Consider the following 21,058-nt stretch of genomic DNA (forward strand, 5'->3'; position numbering starts at 1 on the left):
TTTTTTTTTACACTGGGTTTTTCTTTAGTAAGGTTTTAACGAAGCATAATCCTAAATGGACATCCAAGGGAGAGTGTTGTGACGAGGATGCTATGGATAAGAATGAATGTCCATTAATGAGCAATTCAATTTTCTATGTTGAGAGGAACAAATCTTTATGTCGAAAGAAATTAATGAAATTTGAAAATGCAAAATTTGTTTATTTATAAAAACATGTACGAGGCAAATAGAATATACACAGAATAAATAAATAACTCTCTGTCTTTTTTACATTACAATATTTCCTTCGCTCTCTTTATATTTTATAACATAAATAACTCCTACGCAAAGGATATTTAAAGATAAATTGTCATGAATTAATACAGTTATGCCTGCTAGTTATGCCTGCTATAAAAGGAGCACTTGCATTGGGAGCTTAAAAAACTAAAAAAGAGAATTCGCAATGTGAATCAAGCACTTACTATTCTCATTGGTTGAGACTTGAGATTGAGAACAATTCCTTTAGATAGGTGAGAGACACAAATTTAAATTTTGTTGGGATTTTATAAATATTTTTGGATAAAATAATAAATAAATTAAAAAAATTTTTTTTTGATAGATTAGATTTTTTTTTAAAATATCAATAAAATTTTTTAAAGTAATAGATATGAATATACAATATACAGTCATACACTATTTTCAAATTAATCTTTAAGATTAATAATTTAATTTATTTATATTTATTATTGTAAGTAACTTTATTAATATTTTTTTTAAAATAATTTATTCATATAAATCTTCCGAAATTTCTTTGTTTACTGTTTATTGGTCACTTTACTAGTTCACTCATTATTTTTTAATTTATATTTTTAATCATGTTTACTAAACCCTTCGCTACCCAGCAGCTTCCGCTTAGTTTCGTTTCTCTTTTCAGAAGTGTTTCTTAACTTGAGTGAACTGTTTTGTGTTAACCACAACTCTTGTGCAGCACATACACACACCACGATCCACTTCTTCAAACTTCGAACATGGCATCCACCTCTTGTTCAGCTTCAATCCCACCGCCACCACCAAGATCATGCACCTATCACGTGTTCTTGAGTTTTAGGGGAGAAGACACTCGCACAGGCTTTACTAGCCATCTCTATGCCGCTCTCAGAAGGAAGGGAATCACAACCTACAAAGATGACAATAACCTTCGCAAAGGCGATATTATTTCAGATGAACTCCTGAAAGCAATTGAAGAGTCTATGTTTGCAGTCATTGTTTTCTCACCAGACTACGCTTCCTCCAGTTGGTGCTTGGATGAGCTCCAAAAGATCATGGAGTGCAACAACAAACTGGGGCTACAGATCGAGATAGTGTTCTACGGTGTGAAGCCTTGTGATGTGAGGCACCAAATAGGAACCTTTCAGGAAGCTTTCAAGAAACACGAACAGAGACATGACACTGAGAAGGTTCAAAGATGGAGAGATGCGTTAAAACAAGTTGCTGCTTATTCTGGTTGGACCTCCAAAAATCAGTAAGCTAACATATCATTAATTACACTTGTTATTACTTCAATTTATCTGCTAAATGATACTGATATGAATAAAAAGATTATTGAAACATAAAGAAGTGTACCCAAAAGTAAGATAGATCGATCGAAAGCAAAGAAACAAACTCGAAAATTTTATATATGATTTCCTGAAAGCTTTCTAAATCCTGCATTATGACTACTGCGCTTCTCCGTCATGTAATGTAGCTCTTTTTATCTTCAAAAAACTTATATATATATATATAATTACTAAAAACTTTAATTCAAATATAATTAATTAATTATCAAATAATAATTAGTTATTTAATGAAGGGTGAATACCTATTTTGACATCTGATAATTTTTTCGAAGGACTTCGAGCGACCAAAAAAATCCTTCTATCAATAATCTCTTTTCAAAACATACTTATGTGACACGTTAATTCCTAATATATTCTTTATTTAATTTTTATAAGTAGAAACAATTTAAATATTTCTTAGTTTTATACCATAAATTTAGCTAATATATTTAAAAAAGGTAACAACAAAATATAAAAAAAACTAAACGGTCTTAACAATTATTCTTTAAAGACAACGAGACTCCCAACAAAAAAAATTGTCAATTCTAGTTGGCTCTTAATGGATTAATCAAGAATATAACAAGTCATGTAGGCTTATTCTATTAATACAAAGGGCTACTCATAGAAGTAATGATTAAGGGGCGAAAATGATTTCTTTTTGTTGAGGGCCTCGTTGTCTTTCAAGATAATGGTCAGAGTCGCTTAGGGTATTTTTTCTTTGGGAGGGACAAAAAATGTTGGGGTTAAATAGAGACGAAAGGACTAAATTGGGTCTAAGTTGTAATTTTGTCACCTAAGTTAGTTATTGTACACTTCAGCATGGCACATGATAGCCACATTAGCACTGAATCAGCTGAGTCATAATAAAAAAGATGCACATAAATTACTATGGTGTTGGGAGCTCAATTTGGAGAATCAATATAGTAAAATTGGAACTTCGAAGGCCAAATTAGATAATTCCATAAATCGCAGGACAATTATAAAAATTTACTCTATTTAAAATCCCACATATTACAAATTAAACCCCACAAAATCAAGTTCATTACTATTTGGCCGATCTTTTAAAATAGGGATCGTATTGTCTCAACTCTCAAATAAGAATTTGGGAGCTAAAGTGTCCCTGTGTTTTTGGTAAGGGGTCATGTAATCTTTTGTGAAAATGTACATGACGGGGTTAGATTTTACTCTTGTATTGAGAATGAATGATTTTACTTTGTTGAATATTGCGTTATGTTTTTTCTTTTTATTTTTTTAACTGGACATAAATAGATACTAAGAGTTATTATTTTTTATGATGACTTATATAACTTGAAATTCTTTTCCTATTTAAGTATTTAACAGTCTTAGTATACGGTTGGTTAGTATACCACGTAATTAATAATGATTCAGTTAATCATGAATTAAATTAAATTTATAAAAATTAAATACATATAGCTTATTGCAAATAAATTTCGTAAAAGAATATTGATTTTGTAAACTTTTGTTGTCTTGTTTTGTATTGTTTTTCTTTCTCTTATTACAAATTTTCATTTTTTTAAAATAAAAGTCGTTGCTTTATTTTCCTATGTCTTGCTAGACTTACAAAGAAATTATCTTTCCCTGAATAGGGACGAGGCAGTACTTGTGGAAAACATTGCTCAACATATATTTGAAATATTGATTCCAAAGCTGCCATCTTCAATGAAGAATCTTGTGGGGATTGAATCAAGAGTGGAACAAGTGATTAGTCAAATAGGCCTTGGATTGAATGATGTTCGCTATATAGGCATATGGGGAATGGGCGGCATAGGTAAGACAACTATTGCAGGAGTAGTCTTTGAAACCATTCGAAGTAGATTTGAAGTTGCTTGCTTTCTTGCTGATGTAAGGGAGCAATGCGAGAAAAAAGATATTACTCACATACAATTGCAACTTCTTGATCAAATTAATATGAGTTCAAATGCTGTTCATAACAAGTATCATGGAAGGACAATGATTCAAAACTCTTTACATCTCAAAAAGGTACTTCTTGTTCTTGATGATGTAAATCATGAAAAACAATTAGAGGATTTGGCTGGGGAGAAAGATTGGTTTGGTCCTGGAAGCAGAATAATAATTACAACTAGAAACGTAGAGGTGCTAAAGGAGCAAGAGGTGCATGAAACTTATAAGGTTGAAGGGTTAGTGGAAAGTGCAGCCTTTAACCTCTTTTGTCTGAAAGCTTTTAAAAAACCAGAACCTACAGAAGGGTTTTTGGATTTGTCTAAAAAAGTGATTAAGTACAGTGGTGGTCTTCCATTGGCACTTAAAGTGTTGGGTTCCTATCTTAATGGTAGATCTATTGCAGTTTGGCATAGTGCTATTGAAAAAATAATGAGGTTTTCACATTCTGAAATTATTGATGTATTGAAAATAAGCTATGATGGTTTAGATTCTATGGAAAAGAATATTTTTCTAGATATTGCATGTTTTTTCAAAGGATGTGAAAAAGATTATGCAACACAGATATTAGAAGGATGTGGTTATCATGCTGAAATTGGTATTGATATTTTGATTAATAGATCATTGGTCACTATAAGTGACTATGGTATACTGGGAATGCATGATCTGCTTGAAGAAATGGGCAAACTTATTGTAATTCAAGAATCTCCAGATGATGCTAGTAAGCGTAGCAGATTGTGGTGTTACGAGGATGTTGATTTTGTACTTACTCAAAAGAAGGTAAGTGTCATTTTTTTCTCAACTACAGGATGCATAGAATTAAAATAAGAATTTGTGAAGTTGGTAGTTGAAAAGTTTAGACGATATATCAACTTCACATAAGACGACTATAGACACTAAGAACAGGACAGGACAAGACACTGAAGAAAATTTTGTATTCTTGTATTTTGTTTGGTGATAAACTAGAACAAATTATTGAAATTCAATTTATTCTCATTTTTTTTCATTTAAAAAATTTAAGATGAAAAATATAATAATAAAAAATAAATAAGAATAACGAAAAAAATGAAAAATAAGTTGTTATTAGTGTCTCCGTGTCCTTTCTGCCAGAATGGACACAAAATACACTAATTTAGTGTCTCTAGACACATTGTCTCTGTCTATGTCTCATCTGCCAAACACGATTCTATGTTTTTGTGTCCTTCTCAGTGTCCTGTCTCTGTAAACAAATGCAGTCTATGTGACTTTTCACCATGTATTTAATATTCTATCTATAGGTAATTAAACTATTTTTTGTTTTTATGGTTTTCTCAATCAGTATAGTTTTTTCATTGGTTTTCTTATTGTTTATTTATTAATTTATGTGTATGTGTAGGAAACTGAAGCAACTCATAGCATCGTTCTACATAAGGTGAACATGAAGACTGAAGGGTATAGGAGAGATTTATCTTTCTCAAATATGTGCAAGCTAAAGCTTCTCATTTTAGGTGGCCTGGTAGCTCCCATTCTCTGCGATATTCCTTGTACATTAAAGGTTTTGCATTGGAGAGGTTGTCCAATGGAAACTTTATCCTTTACGGATCAATGCTATGAACTTGTTGAAATTGATCTGCTCGGTAGCAAAATTGTCCAGTTGTGGGATGGAAAGAAGGTAAACCTTTCATTGATAGCTCTATCAAATTTTATTACGTTAACATTTCCAGCAAAAATAGTAACCATGTGATATTTCTTTAATGTTTTCCAGGTTCTAAAAAAGTTACAGCACTTGAATTTGTCCAGCTGCCACAAGCTGAAGCAAACACCAGATCTTTCTGGGGCTCCCAATCTTAAAACACTTCATCTTGAGCATTGTTATGAGCTGAATTATATTCAACCGTCTCTCGCACACCACAAGAGCCTTGTTGAATTGGATTTAGGGCAATGTAAGAGTCTTGAAACACTTGGAGATAAATTGGAGATGAGTTCACTCGAGACACTAGATCTTAATGGCTGCAGTAGTTTGAGAAGACTGCCAGAATTTGGGGAATGCATGAAACAGTTATCGATTCTTATTCTGACAGATACAGGTATAGAAGAGCTACCCCCCACGCTTGGAAATTTGGCCGGCGTGTCTGAGTTGGACTTAACTGGATGCGACAAGCTTACTAGTCTTCCCTTCTCACTTGGATGTTTCTTTGGCCTAAAAGAGTTGATGATAAGTAGATTCGTGGAGCTTAGTTGTAACACCCTCACTATCAGAAGTCACGCTTCCGGTTGCGCCACTCTGATAGCAAGGAGTATTACGACTACTTTACATTCTAAATACTAACATAGGAGCCTGTGACTCGACACTGTATCACTGATTTCCCGTTATCTTAATAAAATACAAACAGACATAGATTCATATACAAGACTCCTTACATAATAACTCATAATATAATATACATATAAAACATACAATTCCTATCCCTCTTACAAATTTGTAATAACAAAGACGAGGGAAGAAAATAATCTAATTAATACAATCACATATAAACCAGACGCAGTATAACTCTTCTTAGTGCTTCTTCATTCGGTTCCTGAAAAGATAAAGCTGTAGGGGGGTGAGAACCTAACCACACGGTCTCACCATGGAGTTTCAAAGTTGTTATAAGAAGATATTTAATAAGAAACTGTTTTCAAGCTCAGTGATTATCATTGCCTTATGAATCTTTTAAAACCAACAGGAAATTGTTTAAAACCCTTTTCAAAGAAATAATGTTTAATCTTTCAGAAATCCAAAATCTTTCTTTTTTTTTATAAGAAAGTCTCAATCAGAAATTAACCACGCAATCAAACAACACAATCATTAATTCAGCATCCAAGTTCATTCTCAAATGTAGCACGCCAGAACAAACACGGGCAAGACAAACAAGGAAAGCACAAGTAGGTATCAGTTACAGCAAATAGTTCAAGTAGCAATTAAGAACAGTTTAGCAATTAGGCAAACCAAAACAAGTTCAAACCCAAGCAAAGCATACAAATGCATATGATGCATGCCTGTCCTATGGCTGATGAGGCTCATCTGTCGGTTATCCAGCCAACCCAACAAGTCTGAATTGTCCTTAGACTGTCCCCCGACGTGCATCCCCAAGAGTCTATGCATAGTTTTTTTCTCAAAATAATCAATATTACTCAATGGGGGTATCATTCCCGGGAATTTATATAGTGCCCGGTCACACTTACGTCGTAGGGTCAACAGAGTATCGAGTTTTCAACCTGGTACACGTGGTGGCAAGCCACGACACTTAATCCAGGGAACCTCGTATCTCAGATATTTCAAATTCATAAGCCATATAAATAATTCATTCATCATTCATCAATATCTAAGCCATTCTCAATATCATCATCCTTCCTCAATCCATATCCCATTTCCAAATTCATTCAAAAATCATATTTCAAATTAATCCTCATTATCCTTCTTTCCGTTAATCAACAATCTCAATTCAAAACATAATTCCTTCTTTTCTAAATAAATCAATCCAAAACAAATAACGTTTAAGAACTAAATCTTTTTAAACAATTACTTCAAACAAAACTTTCAGTTTTATAAAATTTCGGCAGCATCTCCTCTAAAACTCGGATTCTGCCACCCTGTTCGGGTCCCAACCAAACCAAACCAAACACCTGTTAATCGGTCAAATCACTTCCAACAACATTTATCACAACAACAGTACTCAACCCAAAGAAATTACAAAATCCAGAATTCAATCAACCAATCCTATAAATCACAATTTAAACCGACTTCAACCAACAGCATCAATCAATAGTTAAAAATTCTCGGTCTTCTCAATTAGTTTCAAACCAAACCTTTCCCTTAAACACTTTTCGAATCATTTCCAAAATAGCAAATCATTCTCAGTAAATAACCCATTTTCAAATATCAAGTCTTTTCCACGTTTATTTTAAAATCAAATTCCAATATCAAATCGGGTTTAATATCAAATCAAACTAATGACCTCATTCAACCAAAACAACTCAATTCAATTCATAAGACTCACGAGATCACAAAAATGTATTTTACGCGTTAATATCAATTTATAACAACCCTATAATGTAAAATAGATTTAAGAAGAACCCCTACCTCAACTAGCTGAATTCACACAGGTTAAACATAGTAACTCCCTTCCCTTTCTATTTTATGGCAGCAATAGTGATTCCAATGTAACTGAAACGGTGGCAGCAGCACCTATTTTAATTTTTCAAACATACCTTAGCAGAATTAAAACAGAGACATACGCGGTCATAATTAAAAGATCATAGTAGAGGAATAAAATGGCAGCAAAGCAAGGATAGAGGAGTTACATATTCAGAAATAGCAGAATTAAGATTGAGATTGGAAAAGGTCAGTTCTAATTCGAAGACAAGGACAGAGGAGGCTGTGGTGGATCCTTATGGTGGCAGCTTGGACGGCGGCAGAGGAACTCGCGGTGATCGAATATCCTGACACAGACAACCTCAGCAACCACTCTAACGGTGAAAATCGACTTAATAGACAAAGAAGCTGAAGCAAGGTTTAGAGTTTACCAAGCAAACAGGCTTCAGAGATGGTTTTCAGCGGCGGCAGCGGCGGCGTGGAGCTCCGGCGACGCAGAGGCGCGGTCAGAAGCTTCACTCAGCGGCGGATCTAGCGACGGTTCGGACGAGGACGGCGCCGGCGACACGAGCGGCGACGGGGAACGGCGGCTGGACAAGTCGTGGTCCTCCCTTCCTCACGGATCTGTCTCCTCTGCTTCCTCCATGGACGGCGGCGATGCTAGCTCCCTTCAGCGATGGCAACGGCGCGGACAGCTACAGCAACGGCGACGGCGTCTTCTCCTCACCAGCGGTGAACCCTCGGTGGCGACGAGCACGGACGATGGCGAGCCAGGCTTCACGGACGACGTGGTTCGCTCTCTCCTCTTCGTCGGCGACGATAATGGGACGGTGGCGGCACAGGCAACTTTCCCCTTCCACTGGCGCCCCTCTCCCTCTCAGATCTCTTTTTTTTTTTGTTCTGACTTTTTCTTAGGCATAGGTTTAGGTTAGGTTTGGGGAAGGGAAGGCGGTGGGATAGAGGGTTAGGATTAGGGTAGTTTAGGTAATTTTAATAAAATTAGGGTATAGAGTATTAGTTTAAAACCTAATTTAATCTATTAAAATTATTTTTAAAAATATTATTTGATTATTAATTTACTAATTAATTTTTAATCAAATATTTTAATTTAAAATTAAAGACAATATAATTAATTTTCTTTGTTTATAAAATTAAAGTATTAAATTTTAGAATCTCAATTATTTAACTAAATCGTATGAAATTCTTATTCTTTTGCAATTGTTAAGCTGTATAATTTAAATATAGAAAAGTATTCAATAACTATAAAAATTAAGTAAAATTTCTAATTTAATTGTCAAAACTTGATTTAATTACTTCTAGTAAAATAATTTCTAAAATAAAGTCTTTAATTTATAAATGAATTGAAATTAACTCATAATAATATTTTTTTGAAAATTATGGGTCTTACATCCTACCCACCTTATAAAAATTTTCGTCCTCGAAAATTGATACAAAATAATAGAGATTTCATATTACTTCACTCTTGAACTTGTTTAAGGAAAAGGCAAAAAGTTCTCGGCATATATATATACATATAGTTTCAAATATCAGAACTATCATATGGCATATAGGTATAAAGGGTATAAGTGTTATGCGAAACATAAGTTACAAGATAGGCTTGATGTATAAGGTAATATGTCTCAAACATGTGATGGTAAAGCAAGGCGGTAAAAGGTTATAAAGCAAGCCGGGGTTAAAATGAAGTGCTTAATGTTCGCTTACTGATCTTACATCAACTTTAGAGATTCAGTCATTGAAACTTCAACATAACTTATCTCCACCATTTTAACCGTACTTCATTGTACAACTCATCCAAAGATTCTCAAGTTTGTCGAATACCTTGCAAACCTTACTATTGGTCATAATTGCCACATCAACATAACTCTTTCACGTAAAACAAGATTTCACAACTCCCTGTGACGTCATACACTTACAAGTTTCACCTTTTGCGTTCACCAAACGTGTCCTAAAGAGCTAATATGTCGTCTACTAAGTCTAACAGTCGCACAAGATGCCAAAATTAGTCTCGAGTATACTCAAAAAGATAATAGACTTTAGAAAAGAAAGGAAAGCAACAAGGACCGCATTCGCGAGAATTTGAAAGAATAAATACAATTGTAGGTAAATAAGGATGCTCAAGCAACGAAGTTTGCTAGAAAGAAATCAATTGACAATTTCAAGGATAACATTTGGATCAAAGAAATTCAATAGGATCAATAAGAAGAAAATCAGCGCATTAGTTTAAAACATATTCAAGCTGAGTCGAACAAGTATGAGATTTCATAGAAAAAAAATGATTAAAGACTATGTTGACGTATTACCGCTTCATCTTCCATATTCATAAATCACTTCTAAAAGAATCAACGCATCATTCTACTATACCTAAAGGTCGCACGTGACGTTAAAACAATTTTTTGAGTTTAATCAGAAGGGTATTAAATCTTGGAAAAAGGACAAGCGACAAGGACAAAATTCGCTAGAGTTTGAAAGAATTTGTTGAAATCACAAGTAATTAGGGATGCATAAGGGATAAAGAGTGTCAAAAAAAAAATTAGTTTGACAATCTTAAGAAGGAATTTGAATCTAATAACTTCGGTAGGAACAATCAAGAGGAAGAACGGTGCATTTATTTAAACCAGATTTGAGCCGGGTCAAACAGAATACTAGAAGTCATCAGTAGCGTTAACGAAGAATGGAGAATCTCAAAAAGGAATGAATTCACTTTCTCAAAAGAAATATGAAATTTTTAAATAAGATTTTTCTTTTAAAACAATTCAAATTAAAACAAAATATGCAAAATTTATAAAATAAACTTAATTGAGCTATGAGCAAAAATATTCTTTCAAGAATCTTAAAAATATTTAGGTAAGAGGAAAACCTGACCAGAATTACTTTGAAAATCCAAAATAAGAATTACAAGAGGACTTTATAAGATAGGATATATTACGGCAAAATAGATTTAGATTTCATCGATAAATTGCATCGGTTAAGTAGAAGAATGCAGAACTTAAAGCTATGATATCAAGAATCTATGGAATAACTAATCGCATGTTCAGAGAAGAATATGCATACGATGCAAAGCATAAAGGTAAGATACCAAATCATAGCTTAAGGAGAGAATCTAAATCAGAAAATTTTACTAGGGTCAACAAGAAGAAGGATAATAAATTGATTTGAAGCAAGTTCCAATTAAGTTAGAGTACAAATTTCGTATAAGAGAACACAAAATTGAAAACCATAACATCAAAAATCCAGGGGATAGTCGGGAATACAATTTGACAGATAAGTAAACCGTATCTCAAGAAAGGCATTGAATCAAAGATTTCCAATGCAACTGATAAAGGTAAAAATAACACCTAACACAGATAAGGATCTTAAATCAAGGGAGTTCAAACAAGACCCATGAGGCATGAGATATCGAACAAGCTTCCAATTGATCTAAAAGAATACAAGACTCGTAAGGAAAGACAACTCGATCAATAATAAATTTTTGAGAAAGAACCTTTGACTAATCAAAGACAAATAAGAAGATAAACGGTGCACTAGATTGAGACAAATTTCAGGATGATTCAGACGAGTATGAGATTCACAAAAAAAAGAAAAACTAAAATTAATAATGATGTTCATAACAGTAAAAGAATAATTTCAAAAACAAAATCAAGTATATCATTTAAAGAAGTAAAAAGCTTAAAAAGGGAATTGGTCTGTTTCTAAAAGGAAGGGTATGAGCCCAATACTTTTAAAAGAATAATAATTGCAAAGACAATGTGTCATACTAACCAAATTCAAATTAAAAATAAATTAAATGAAGTTTGTCAAATGAAAATTAACTGAAATAAAAGCAAAAGTCTTGTTTCAGGAAGTTTGAAGAATACGCAAGTACATAGTTAAGTAAATATATATATATGCGTAAAAATTTCAATTGAAAATGGACCAAATATATTTAAATGAGTAAATCTAAGGTTAAGTATTCTTGGAAAGATAAATAAAGACTAAGTAATACTTGTAGCTATATAAAGAAATTATTCTTTTTCTTTTGTAGGGGAGTATTTATAAAATCAAAGGTTGTCATATTCAAAATTCAAATAATGGTTACAATCAGAATCAAACAGAAAAAGAACCAAAATAGAACTATTTTCAAAAGAGATTCCAAGATAAGAGTTGTAGAAGAAAACTACTAGAATTGATACATTTTATCAAAACAAGGTCGGTTTTTATCATCTTTTTATGAAGAAACACAAAACCAAAGATTGTAATCGGAGTAGGACACACAATAGTTGCAAAACACGAAACAAGAGAACTAAATCGTATAATTAGTTTACTACGAATTGCGACTCTTAAGATTTCAAATGACTTAGGAATCAAGGATTATGCATTGCACCAAAACTAATTCAAGATCAAACCAATAAATACTAAATTTACGAGCAGTGTCAGTTGAATGTTCCTTAAAGACTCAAGCAACAATTAGGAACATAATCAAGCAAAGATATATCTGAATGACAAGATATGGTAGAAAATATCTAAAATACATTTCAAGAAAGAAATTAAGAACTAGAGATTCCAATACAATTGATAAAGAAAGAGGTGACGTCAAGCACGAATAAGGATTATACGTCGAAACAGAAATAATATCTAGAACTTAGTTTCTAGCGTTCCCAAAACTCGCGACTCGCGTTATCTATGACACGCATATCGTCTATGATAACCCATTAGTGCTTACATATACATAATTCACTAGTGTTAAGCCGGCCAAACTTAATACCAGGAATTATGCAATGCAAGACTAATGGTATTAATCAATAGACCGTCATGTGCATAAAATTCTAATTCTCGTTATTCAAACAAGACCTACCACATGACAGACTCTCAAAGGATGAAATTGTAGCATAATCGATCCATTCCTCAGGCTCTACAGGAAAGACCGCTCTGATACCATAATGTAACACCCTCACTATCGGAAGTCACGCTTCCGGCTGCGCCACTCTGATAGCAAGGAGTATTACGACTACTTTACATTCTAAATACTAACATAGGAGCCTGTGACTCGACACTGTATCACTGATTTCCCGTTATCTTAATAAAATACAAACAGACATAGATTCATATACAAGACTCCTTACATAATAACTCATAATATAATATACATATAAAACATACAATTCCTATCCCTCTTACAAATTTGTAATAACAAAGACGAGGGAAGAAAATAATCTAATTAATACAATCACATATAAACCAGACGCAGTATAACTCTTCTTAGTGCTTCTTCATTCGGTTCCTGAAAAGATAAAGCTGTAGGGGGGTGAGAACCTAACCACACGGTCTCACCATGGAGTTTCAAAGTTGTTATAAGAAGATATTTAATAAGAAACTGTTTTCAAGCTCAGTGATTATCATTGCCTTATGAATCTTTTAAAACCAACAGGAAATTGTTTAAAACCCTTTTCAAAGAAATAATGTTTAATCTTTCAGAAATCCAAAATCTTTCTTTTTTTTTTATAAGAAAGTCTCAATCAGAAATTAACCACGCAATCAAACAACACAATCATTAATTCAGCATCCAAGTTCATTCTCAAATGTAGCACGCCAGAACAAACACGGGCAAGACAAACAAGGAAAGCACAAGTAGGTATCAGTTACAGCAAATAGTTCAAGTAGCAGTTAAGAACAGTTTAGCAATTAGGCAAACCAAAACAAGTTCAAACCCAAGCAAAGCATTCAAATGCATATGATGCATGCCTGTCCTATGGCTGATGAGGCTCATCTGTCGGTTATCCAGCCAACCCGACAAGTCTGAATTGTCCTTAGACTGTCCCCCGACGTGCATCCCTAAGAGTCTATGCATAGTTTTTTTCTCAAATAATCAATATTACTCAATGGGGGTATCATTCCCGGGAATTTATATAGTGCCCGGTCACACTTACGTCGTAGGGTCAACAGAGTATCGAGTTTTCAACCTGGTACACGTGGTGGCAAGCCACGACACTTAATCCAGGGAACCTCGTATCTCAGATATTTCAAATTCATAAGCCATATAAATAATTCATTCATCATTCATCAATATCTAAGCCATTCTCAATATCATCATCCTTCCTCAATCCATATCCCATTTCCAAATTCATTCAAAAATCATATTTCAAATTAATCCTCATTATCCTTCTTTCCGTTAATCAACAATCTCAATTCAAAACATAATTCCTTCTTTTCTAAATAAATCAATCCAAAACAAATAACGTTTAAGAACTAAATCTTTTTAAACAATTACTTCAAACAAAACTTTCAGTTTTATAAAATTTCGGCAGCATCTCCTCTAAAACTCGGATTCTGCCACCCTGTTCGGGTCCCAACCAAACCAAACCAAACACCTGTTAATCGGTCAAATCACTTCCAACAACATTTATCACAACAACAGTACTCAACCCAAAGAAATTACAAAATCCAGAATTCAATCAACCAATCCTATAAATCACAATTTAAACCGACTTCAACCAACAGCATCAATCAATAGTTAAAAATTCTCGGTCTTCTCAATTAGTTTCAAACCAAACCTTTCCCTTAAACACTTTTCGAATCATTTCCAAAATAGCAAATCATTCTCAGTAAATAACCCATTTTCAAATATCAAGTCTTTTCCACGTTTATTTTAAAATCAAATTCCAATATCAAATCGGGTTTAATATCAAATCAAACTAATGACCTCATTCAACCAAAACAACTCAATTCAATTCATAAGACTCACGAGATCACAAAAATGTATTTTACGCGTTAATATCAATTTATAACAACCCTATAATGTAAAATAGATTTAAGAAGAACCCCTACCTCAACTAGCTGAATTCACACAGGTTAAACATAGTAACTCCCTTCCCTTTCTATTTTATGGCAGCAATAGTGATTCCAATGTAACTGAAACGGTGGCAGCAGCACCTATTTTAATTTTTCAAACATACCTTAGCAGAATTAAAACAGAGACATACGCGGTCATAATTAAAAGATCATAGTAGAGGAATAAAATGGCAGCAAAGCAAGGATAGAGGAGTTACATATTCAGAAATAGCAGAATTAAGATTGAGATTGGAAAAGGTCAGTTCTAATTCGAAGACAAGGACAGAGGAGGCTGTGGTGGATCCTTATGGTGGCAGCTTGGACGGCGGCAGAGGAACTCGCGGTGATCGAATATCCTGACACAGACAACCTCAGCAACCACTCTAACGGTGAAAATCGACTTAATAGACAAAGAAGCTGAAGCAAGGTTTAGAGTTTACCAAGCAAACAGGCTTCAGAGATGGTTTTCAGCGGCGGCAGCGGCGGCGTGGAGCTCCGGCGACGCAGAGGCGCGGTCAGAAGCTTCACTCAGCGGCGGATCTAGCGACGGTTCGGACGAGGACGGCGCCGGCGACACGAGCGGCGACGGGGAACGGCGGCTGGACAAGTCGTGGTCCTCCCTTCCTCACGGATATGTCTCCTCTGCTTCCTCCATGGACGGCGGCGATGCTAGCTCCCTTCAGCGATGGCAACGGCGCGGACAGCTACAGCAACGGCGACGGCGTCTTCTCCTCACCAGCGGTGAACCCTCGGTGGCGACGAGCACGGACGATGGCGAGCCAGGCTTCACGGACGACGTGGTTCGCTCTCTCCTCTTCGTCGGCGACGATAATGGGACGGTGGCGGCACAGGCAACTTTCCCCTTCCACTGGCGCCCCTCTCCCTCTCAGATCTCTTTTTTTTTTTTTGTTCTGACTTTTTCTTAGGCATAGGTTTAGGTTAGGTTTGGGGAAGGGAAGGCGGTGGGATAGAGGGTTAGGATTAGGGTAGTTTAGGTAATTTTAATAAAATTAGGGTATAGAGTATTAGTTTAAAACCTAATTTAATCTATTAAAATTATTTTTAAAAATATTATTTGATTATTAATTTACTAATTAATTTTTAATCAAATATTTTAATTTAAAATTAAAGACAATATAATTAATTTTCTTTGTTTATAAAATTAAAGTATTAAATTTTAGAATCTCAATTATTTAACTAAATCGTATGAAATTCTTATTCTTTTGCAACTGTTAAACTGTATAATTTAAATATAGAAAAGTATTCAATAACTATAAAAATTAAGTAAAATTTCTAATTTAATTGTCAAAACTTGATTTAATTACTTCTAGTAAAATAATTTCTAAAATAAAGTCTTTAATTTATAAATGAATTAAAATTAACTCATAATAATATTTTTTTGAAAATTATGGGTCTTACATTAGTTGTGTTCCTTACAGCACTCATGGGTTAGAGTCCCTCACTGCTTGGGATGATTCTGACAACCCAAATATTGTTGGACTCTTGGGTTCTCTCTCTCGCCTCACCTCTTTGAGTAGCCTGAAATTAGAAGGATGTTTTGAAACATCTAGAGAAGAGCCGACCCTTTACTACGATCTTGGCCACTTAGAATCGTTGACGGATTTGGATTTATCGGACAACTATTTTTTAAAAGTTCCAATAAGTATCTATAAACTTCCCAGACTTACACGTCTGAATCTAGATTATTGCTGTTACCTGAAGGTTTTGCCAGAGCTTCCATCAAGTCTAAGAGAATTACGCGCACGGGGTTGTGATTCACTGGTTGCATCCAATGTGAATGATGTTGTATCAAAGGCGTGTTATGGCTTTGCAGAATCATCGAGCCAAGATCGTGAAGACGTCTTGCAAATGTTGATCCATGGGAAGGAAATTCCAGCATGGTTTGAGCATCAGGAACAAGACAACGGTGTTTCAGTCTCATTCCCGCTTAATTGCCCTGCACCTGAATCCATCGCACTTTCTCTCTGTTTCCTATTACAAGGTAAAGCGTTCTTAAGCAAACAGCCATCAGTGATCTGCAACGGTAAAGAATTCATCAACACGAGTTTATTGAACGTGTGGTCTAGTTCATATAATTTGTGCATTGTCTGCGTGAACAGTTACTATTTTAGTAACCTGTTATGCCAACACAATCACTTCCAAATGCTATTTCCTAGTGATTATAACATCCGAGTACAGAGATCTGGAGCACGTTGGGTGTGCAAGCAAAACATTCAAGATTTCAAGAAAGGAAAATCCGAAATAGGGAAAAGAAAAAGAAACTCTTGAACCAAACTTGGTCATGATCTCACATTCTTCAGCTTCTGGGAACAAGATGCTCGTGGTTGCCCCTTTACTGCATGAAGGAGAGGAAGAGCGTGCTGCCACAACGGAGGGCGTTATGCACCATTTGGCGTCTCGCAAAAGCTCTGACCCACCTGAACTCTTACCTCTCTTCCCTTTGCATTCCCACAGCACTTGGCTCTAATAGCTCATGACACAGGTTTCTCAATATATAACATGTATCATTGCAAAATTTAGATCTCATACATGACAGAGCACAATGGCGTCGTTTGATTCATGTAGCCGACCCCACTTAGTGGGACAAGGCTTTGTTGTTGTTGTTTATTGCAAAATTTAGATCTCTTCAGCTAAATGGTTCCCCAGATTTGAAGCTTAACTGCCATGTGAACCCCAGAAGGAAATTTAAATCTTGGGGACAAACAGAACACATGAAGGGCGTATATATATTTGGGGCTAATACTAGTTGTTCTTTAGGGGGTGTCACAAATGCAGACAGGGTCCTGTGCTTATGAAAATCCAGCATTTGTTTTTGATGGAGAATTATATCTACCGAAGCTCTCCTTTATGTCACTTTTCAATTTTCATGTCGCTTCAGTTAGTCTTCAAAAATCAGGTAATTGATTCTATTTATTATGGATCTATCTCGCTTGGCTTCAGTTAATTTGAAATTATTCAGGCCGAAGATCAATTCAGTTTATATAAATATGGGTATTTCATGTTTGTATTTTAGTTTGTTAATTCTTTTTCTTTCAACTTTCGTGAAAAATAATATGTTGGGTTCTGATAGAGGAGAGTCTGTGTTATGCGATTACTGAGAATGTGCATCTGGGTTAAATTGCATGTTTCAAATTGTGGATATGAGAAAAAGGGGATGGGGAGGAATATGAATTGAGCATTTGGAGGTTGTATTTGAGTTCACGTGTGATGGCTTTTCTATTTTTTTTTTTTTTAAATATCTTGGGAAAAGTAACATTTAATCTTGGTTTTATGTGTAAATTGTTGCAACGAAGTTACAGTGATTTTGTTTATTGGGTTGGAGGGTTTTTAGGAAGATGGCACTTGAGATTGTGATAGGAACTGAGATCTAGCAGAATTAAGGATTTTATTGATGAACTAGGGATTGCCAATTAGCACTCCCTAGAGGATTCTACACAGTTGGAACTACCAACTCAGGGAGAGGGATTCTCTCGAGTTTCTAACAGAATTCACAACAGAAAATGCACTATCTCTAAACTAACTATAACCTAACTATTTATAGGCAGTGAGTAATAGAGTCTAACAACCTATCAGCCAGCTGGACCATGCTAACAACTCCTAAAACTGACACTTCTACTTACCACAGCCCAACCCTGTTAGTAGTAGGCGTCTCTATATCAGATTGACAATGTTTTGAATATTTTTTTTTTGTTTTGGCTGCAGCATAGAGTGAGATTTGGCAAGCATAACGAGACAAATTCAGATTCCTTACAGAGAGTGAAGTAGAAAATCTACAAGCCATAGCAAATGTCAACTTAGTTGCCATTCTTGTAAGTTTCCAGTTGTCTAATTCTGTGGGTTATGTCTTTGATGTACCCCATTAGAACTTTGATTACTAATGTTTGATGATCAACTAATTTTTAATCACACATTCTTTTAAGAGTTCTTACTTGATAAGCTTTTAATATGCTATTTCTTTTCTTTAAACAGCTATATTTTTTCAATTTGAGACATCTTTCCTTTCCAACTATGTCAAGGTCCAGCTTTCAGACAAAAGAATACACATTGGTCCAGCTTTCAATCAAGTTCATCTTGAATTGTTATCAGAGGATTTGTCAGTCCAGGTGCCTGTCTAGTTCTGATTTTTTTTTATCCTTTAATTTGAAAACTTCTAATCTTATGGTAGTTGAAAATGAATTGTGGCCTTAATATTGGTGTAGGATTTTTCCTTTTATAATTATGGTATGAAAAATATATTAAAAAAAAAATTCCATTTTGTGAAATTACTAAAAGATATGTTGATGTTGATGTCATAATCATAAATTGAATAGGATATAGGTATCTTATAAAGTAGAGGTTTGGACAATATATTTTTATCAAAGATAAGATATATTGACAGAAAAGACATGGATTCACTAGGAAATTCTGTCACTTCAAGCTGATAAATGTGATCAATTACCTTTATAAAGTTTCATGGCATTGGAGGAATCATTGCATTTTTTCCTCCTTTGATGTAACTTCTTTTCTAATAAATCATCTTGTGACATTTTCAGGAAAATGAGATATAAATGTATAATATGTATGATGAAGTTCTATGAAGGGTTAATGAAGCCAATTTATATCCTAGTGCAATAACTTCAATAGTTAAGTGCTGAAGCTTGGGTAGATATATTCTAATATTTTCTTTGCTTAGTTTCTCACTGATGACATTATTTTGTGTTATCAGCTTCAAATTACAGAGGCAGTTGGATACTTACTTTCTCCTTGCTCACATGTGCTCTGTTCAAGCTTAAAGAATGGATACTTGTCCTGCTTACTCTGTTAAGAAGTTCTGAGGTATGGTTGGATTCGTTGACATGATCTCAGCAGCAACGGTGTCAAAATAAATGGTAAAAATGTAATAGATGATGAAAAATAGAATTCTTAATCATTTCGTTATATATATAATATGAGGTGACAACAGCGATAACACTGACATGATATAATTATGTTAACTATGTCGGACTGGTACAAGGCTAGTCAAATGGCATTACTATTAGATTCCTAACATGTGAATAGTTCCAATGTCTCAGCAATTAGTGCCCTCTTATCTTTGGTTCTACATTATTGTTAGATGATTTTTATAACATGTTTGGAATTAAACATGCAAATCGGAGAGGACATTTTTAAGCAAACACAGCAATATGCCAGTAATTATTGCATGTCTTCACTGTCATTGCACTTTTCCTTTTGTAAAGGGAGTCATTTAGACATGTATTTGGCGTCTTTTTAATTCCATTCTAGCAAAGGTTCACTTTGTTGGCAAGTGCATTCTCCTAATGAGACTTTACAGGTGCTTTTTGACTTATTCCATCATGATGTTCGGCTGTGGAAAGCATACAGCACCATGCTGCAGCCTGCAGGTATATCTAATTTAGATTACTGTGGGAAATTATAGCATGCCAGAATGTAAACTAAATAATAATTAATATAGCATATAAATATGGTTTCTGCCTATTACGTGTGCACTATAGTTACACCCTACATTTGTTGAATATCAAGATTTACTTGAAGACATTGAAGAGAAACTATCATCAATTGCAAATACAGAAGAATAATGAAACTGGATCTACAACTATATTAGAATAGTAGAAACAGAGTCACATATGGGGCACCACACCATTATTTATCTGTTGAAGATAAGCAGCTAAAATAAAAATGCATTTGTGGATTTTGTCCATGATTATGGTAATTTTTTCTACTCTACTTTTCTGCAAAATAGATACAATTTTTTTAAAAGAATGAAAAATGAAAAAAAAAGAGAAAAGAAAAAGAAAAACGGAACCTAAAGAATGTCTTATCTTTTTATTGTGTTGTGTGATAATATGCTCAAACGTCCAAGGCTATTTTATCCTTTTTTTAATTATTTTTCCTCTTATTTAATTTCTCATTTGAAGAGTACCACATATTTTTGCGGTTCATAAATCTTTTGCCACTTTATAAAAAAGGGTTCACTTTCTTGACCTGTGCATTCTCCTCTTTCAATGTTACATATTCTCTTTTACTTGTTTCCTCACAATGTGCATTCTCATGAACAAAATATATGATTACCTCCTGCTATCTGTCCATTGCAGACTCATTCAAGATTTATTGGAAGAGAAGACTTTTGCAATGATTGAAGATATATGAGAGTGAATGTAGATTTCATCTTTGCTTGGTATACATGTTTTCTTGCTGACAAAGTTATATGCCCGAGTGGGTTTCTTCACCTTGATCTGCTTGAAAGCTCCGATGGATTATATCTCAAACATAAATGGCCCATGTACTTGATTGTGGTGACAAGCAAACATTGTTTATATTCTGGTAAACCATGGTTTTCATCACAAGTCATTTTGCTGGTGCTAATCCCATGAATATGCCGTAGTTTGTGTGGCCAGACGTGTGCATATAATTTTGAGGAGTGCATTATTCTCTTCACTTTTCCATCCAAATTGTGTAACATTTTTTTTTCTGATTTTGTAAAATATGAACAGACCCATTTGTATATAATATATTGTTATGCTCCCTTTTTACCCTCCCTTAGCATTTCACAGCTCAATTCATTTTTTGGTTGACTTGGTTTGTTAAGTATTGCCATCAATTCTTT

General features: G+C 34.4%; 1 protein-coding gene, 2 long non-coding RNA genes and 1 other non-coding gene across 6 annotated transcripts; 2 read left to right on the top strand and 2 right to left on the bottom strand.

Moving 5' to 3' along the window:
- Window positions 1–928: 928 nt before the first annotated feature.
- Window positions 929–5,881, top strand: LOC140184485 (disease resistance protein Roq1-like). Its single transcript, XM_072236108.1, has 4 exons — window positions 929–1,501; window positions 3,182–4,274; window positions 4,870–5,145; window positions 5,239–5,881. The coding sequence occupies exons 1-4, from the start codon at window positions 1,008–1,010 to the stop codon at window positions 5,800–5,802; spliced, it is 2,427 nt and encodes an 808-aa protein (XP_072092209.1). The 5' UTR covers window positions 929–1,007; the 3' UTR covers window positions 5,803–5,881.
- LOC140184486 (uncharacterized) lies at window positions 5,815–8,570 on the bottom strand. Its single transcript, XR_011881441.1, has 4 exons — window positions 8,040–8,570; window positions 7,818–7,955; window positions 7,597–7,701; window positions 5,815–6,066 (listed from the first exon to the last, which is right to left on the bottom strand). It is a non-coding gene; the product is annotated as an uncharacterized lncRNA (long non-coding RNA).
- Window positions 8,571–12,648: 4,078 nt separating this feature from the next.
- On the bottom strand, window positions 12,649–15,081 carry LOC140184488 (uncharacterized). The gene is made up of 4 exons (XR_011881442.1): window positions 14,874–15,081; window positions 14,652–14,789; window positions 14,431–14,535; window positions 12,649–12,900 (listed from the first exon to the last, which is right to left on the bottom strand). It is a non-coding gene; the product is annotated as an uncharacterized lncRNA (long non-coding RNA).
- Window positions 14,448–20,977, top strand: LOC112797505 (uncharacterized). Of its 3 annotated transcripts, XR_011881446.1 has the most exons (8): window positions 14,448–17,350; window positions 18,157–18,263; window positions 18,424–18,557; window positions 18,987–19,076; window positions 19,160–19,322; window positions 19,766–19,835; window positions 19,975–20,160; window positions 20,547–20,977. It is a non-coding gene; the product is annotated as an uncharacterized protein (transcript). The 3 variants fall into 3 exon arrangements; XR_011881443.1 differs by lacking the exon at window positions 19,975–20,160 and having other exon boundaries at window positions 15,413–17,350; XR_011881444.1 differs by lacking the exons at window positions 18,987–19,076; window positions 19,975–20,160.
- The last annotated feature ends 81 nt before the right edge of the window (window positions 20,978–21,058 follow it).

Source organism: Arachis hypogaea, chromosome 4 (genome assembly GCF_003086295.3).
Source record: "Arachis hypogaea cultivar Tifrunner chromosome 4, arahy.Tifrunner.gnm2.J5K5, whole genome shotgun sequence".
Lineage (NCBI taxonomy): Eukaryota > Viridiplantae > Streptophyta > Magnoliopsida > Fabales > Fabaceae > Arachis > Arachis hypogaea.

Coding starts and splice junctions, on each gene's coding strand:
- LOC140184485 (XM_072236108.1), top strand. CDS start 1,008: ATGGCATCCACCTCTTGTTCAGCTTCAATCCCACCGCCACCACCAAGA. Junction 4,275..4,869: donor TTGTACTTACTCAAAAGAAG/GTAAGTGTCATT, acceptor GTGTATGTGTAG/GAAACTGAAGCAACTCATAG. Junction 5,146..5,238: donor AGTTGTGGGATGGAAAGAAG/GTAAACCTTTCA, acceptor AATGTTTTCCAG/GTTCTAAAAAAGTTACAGCA.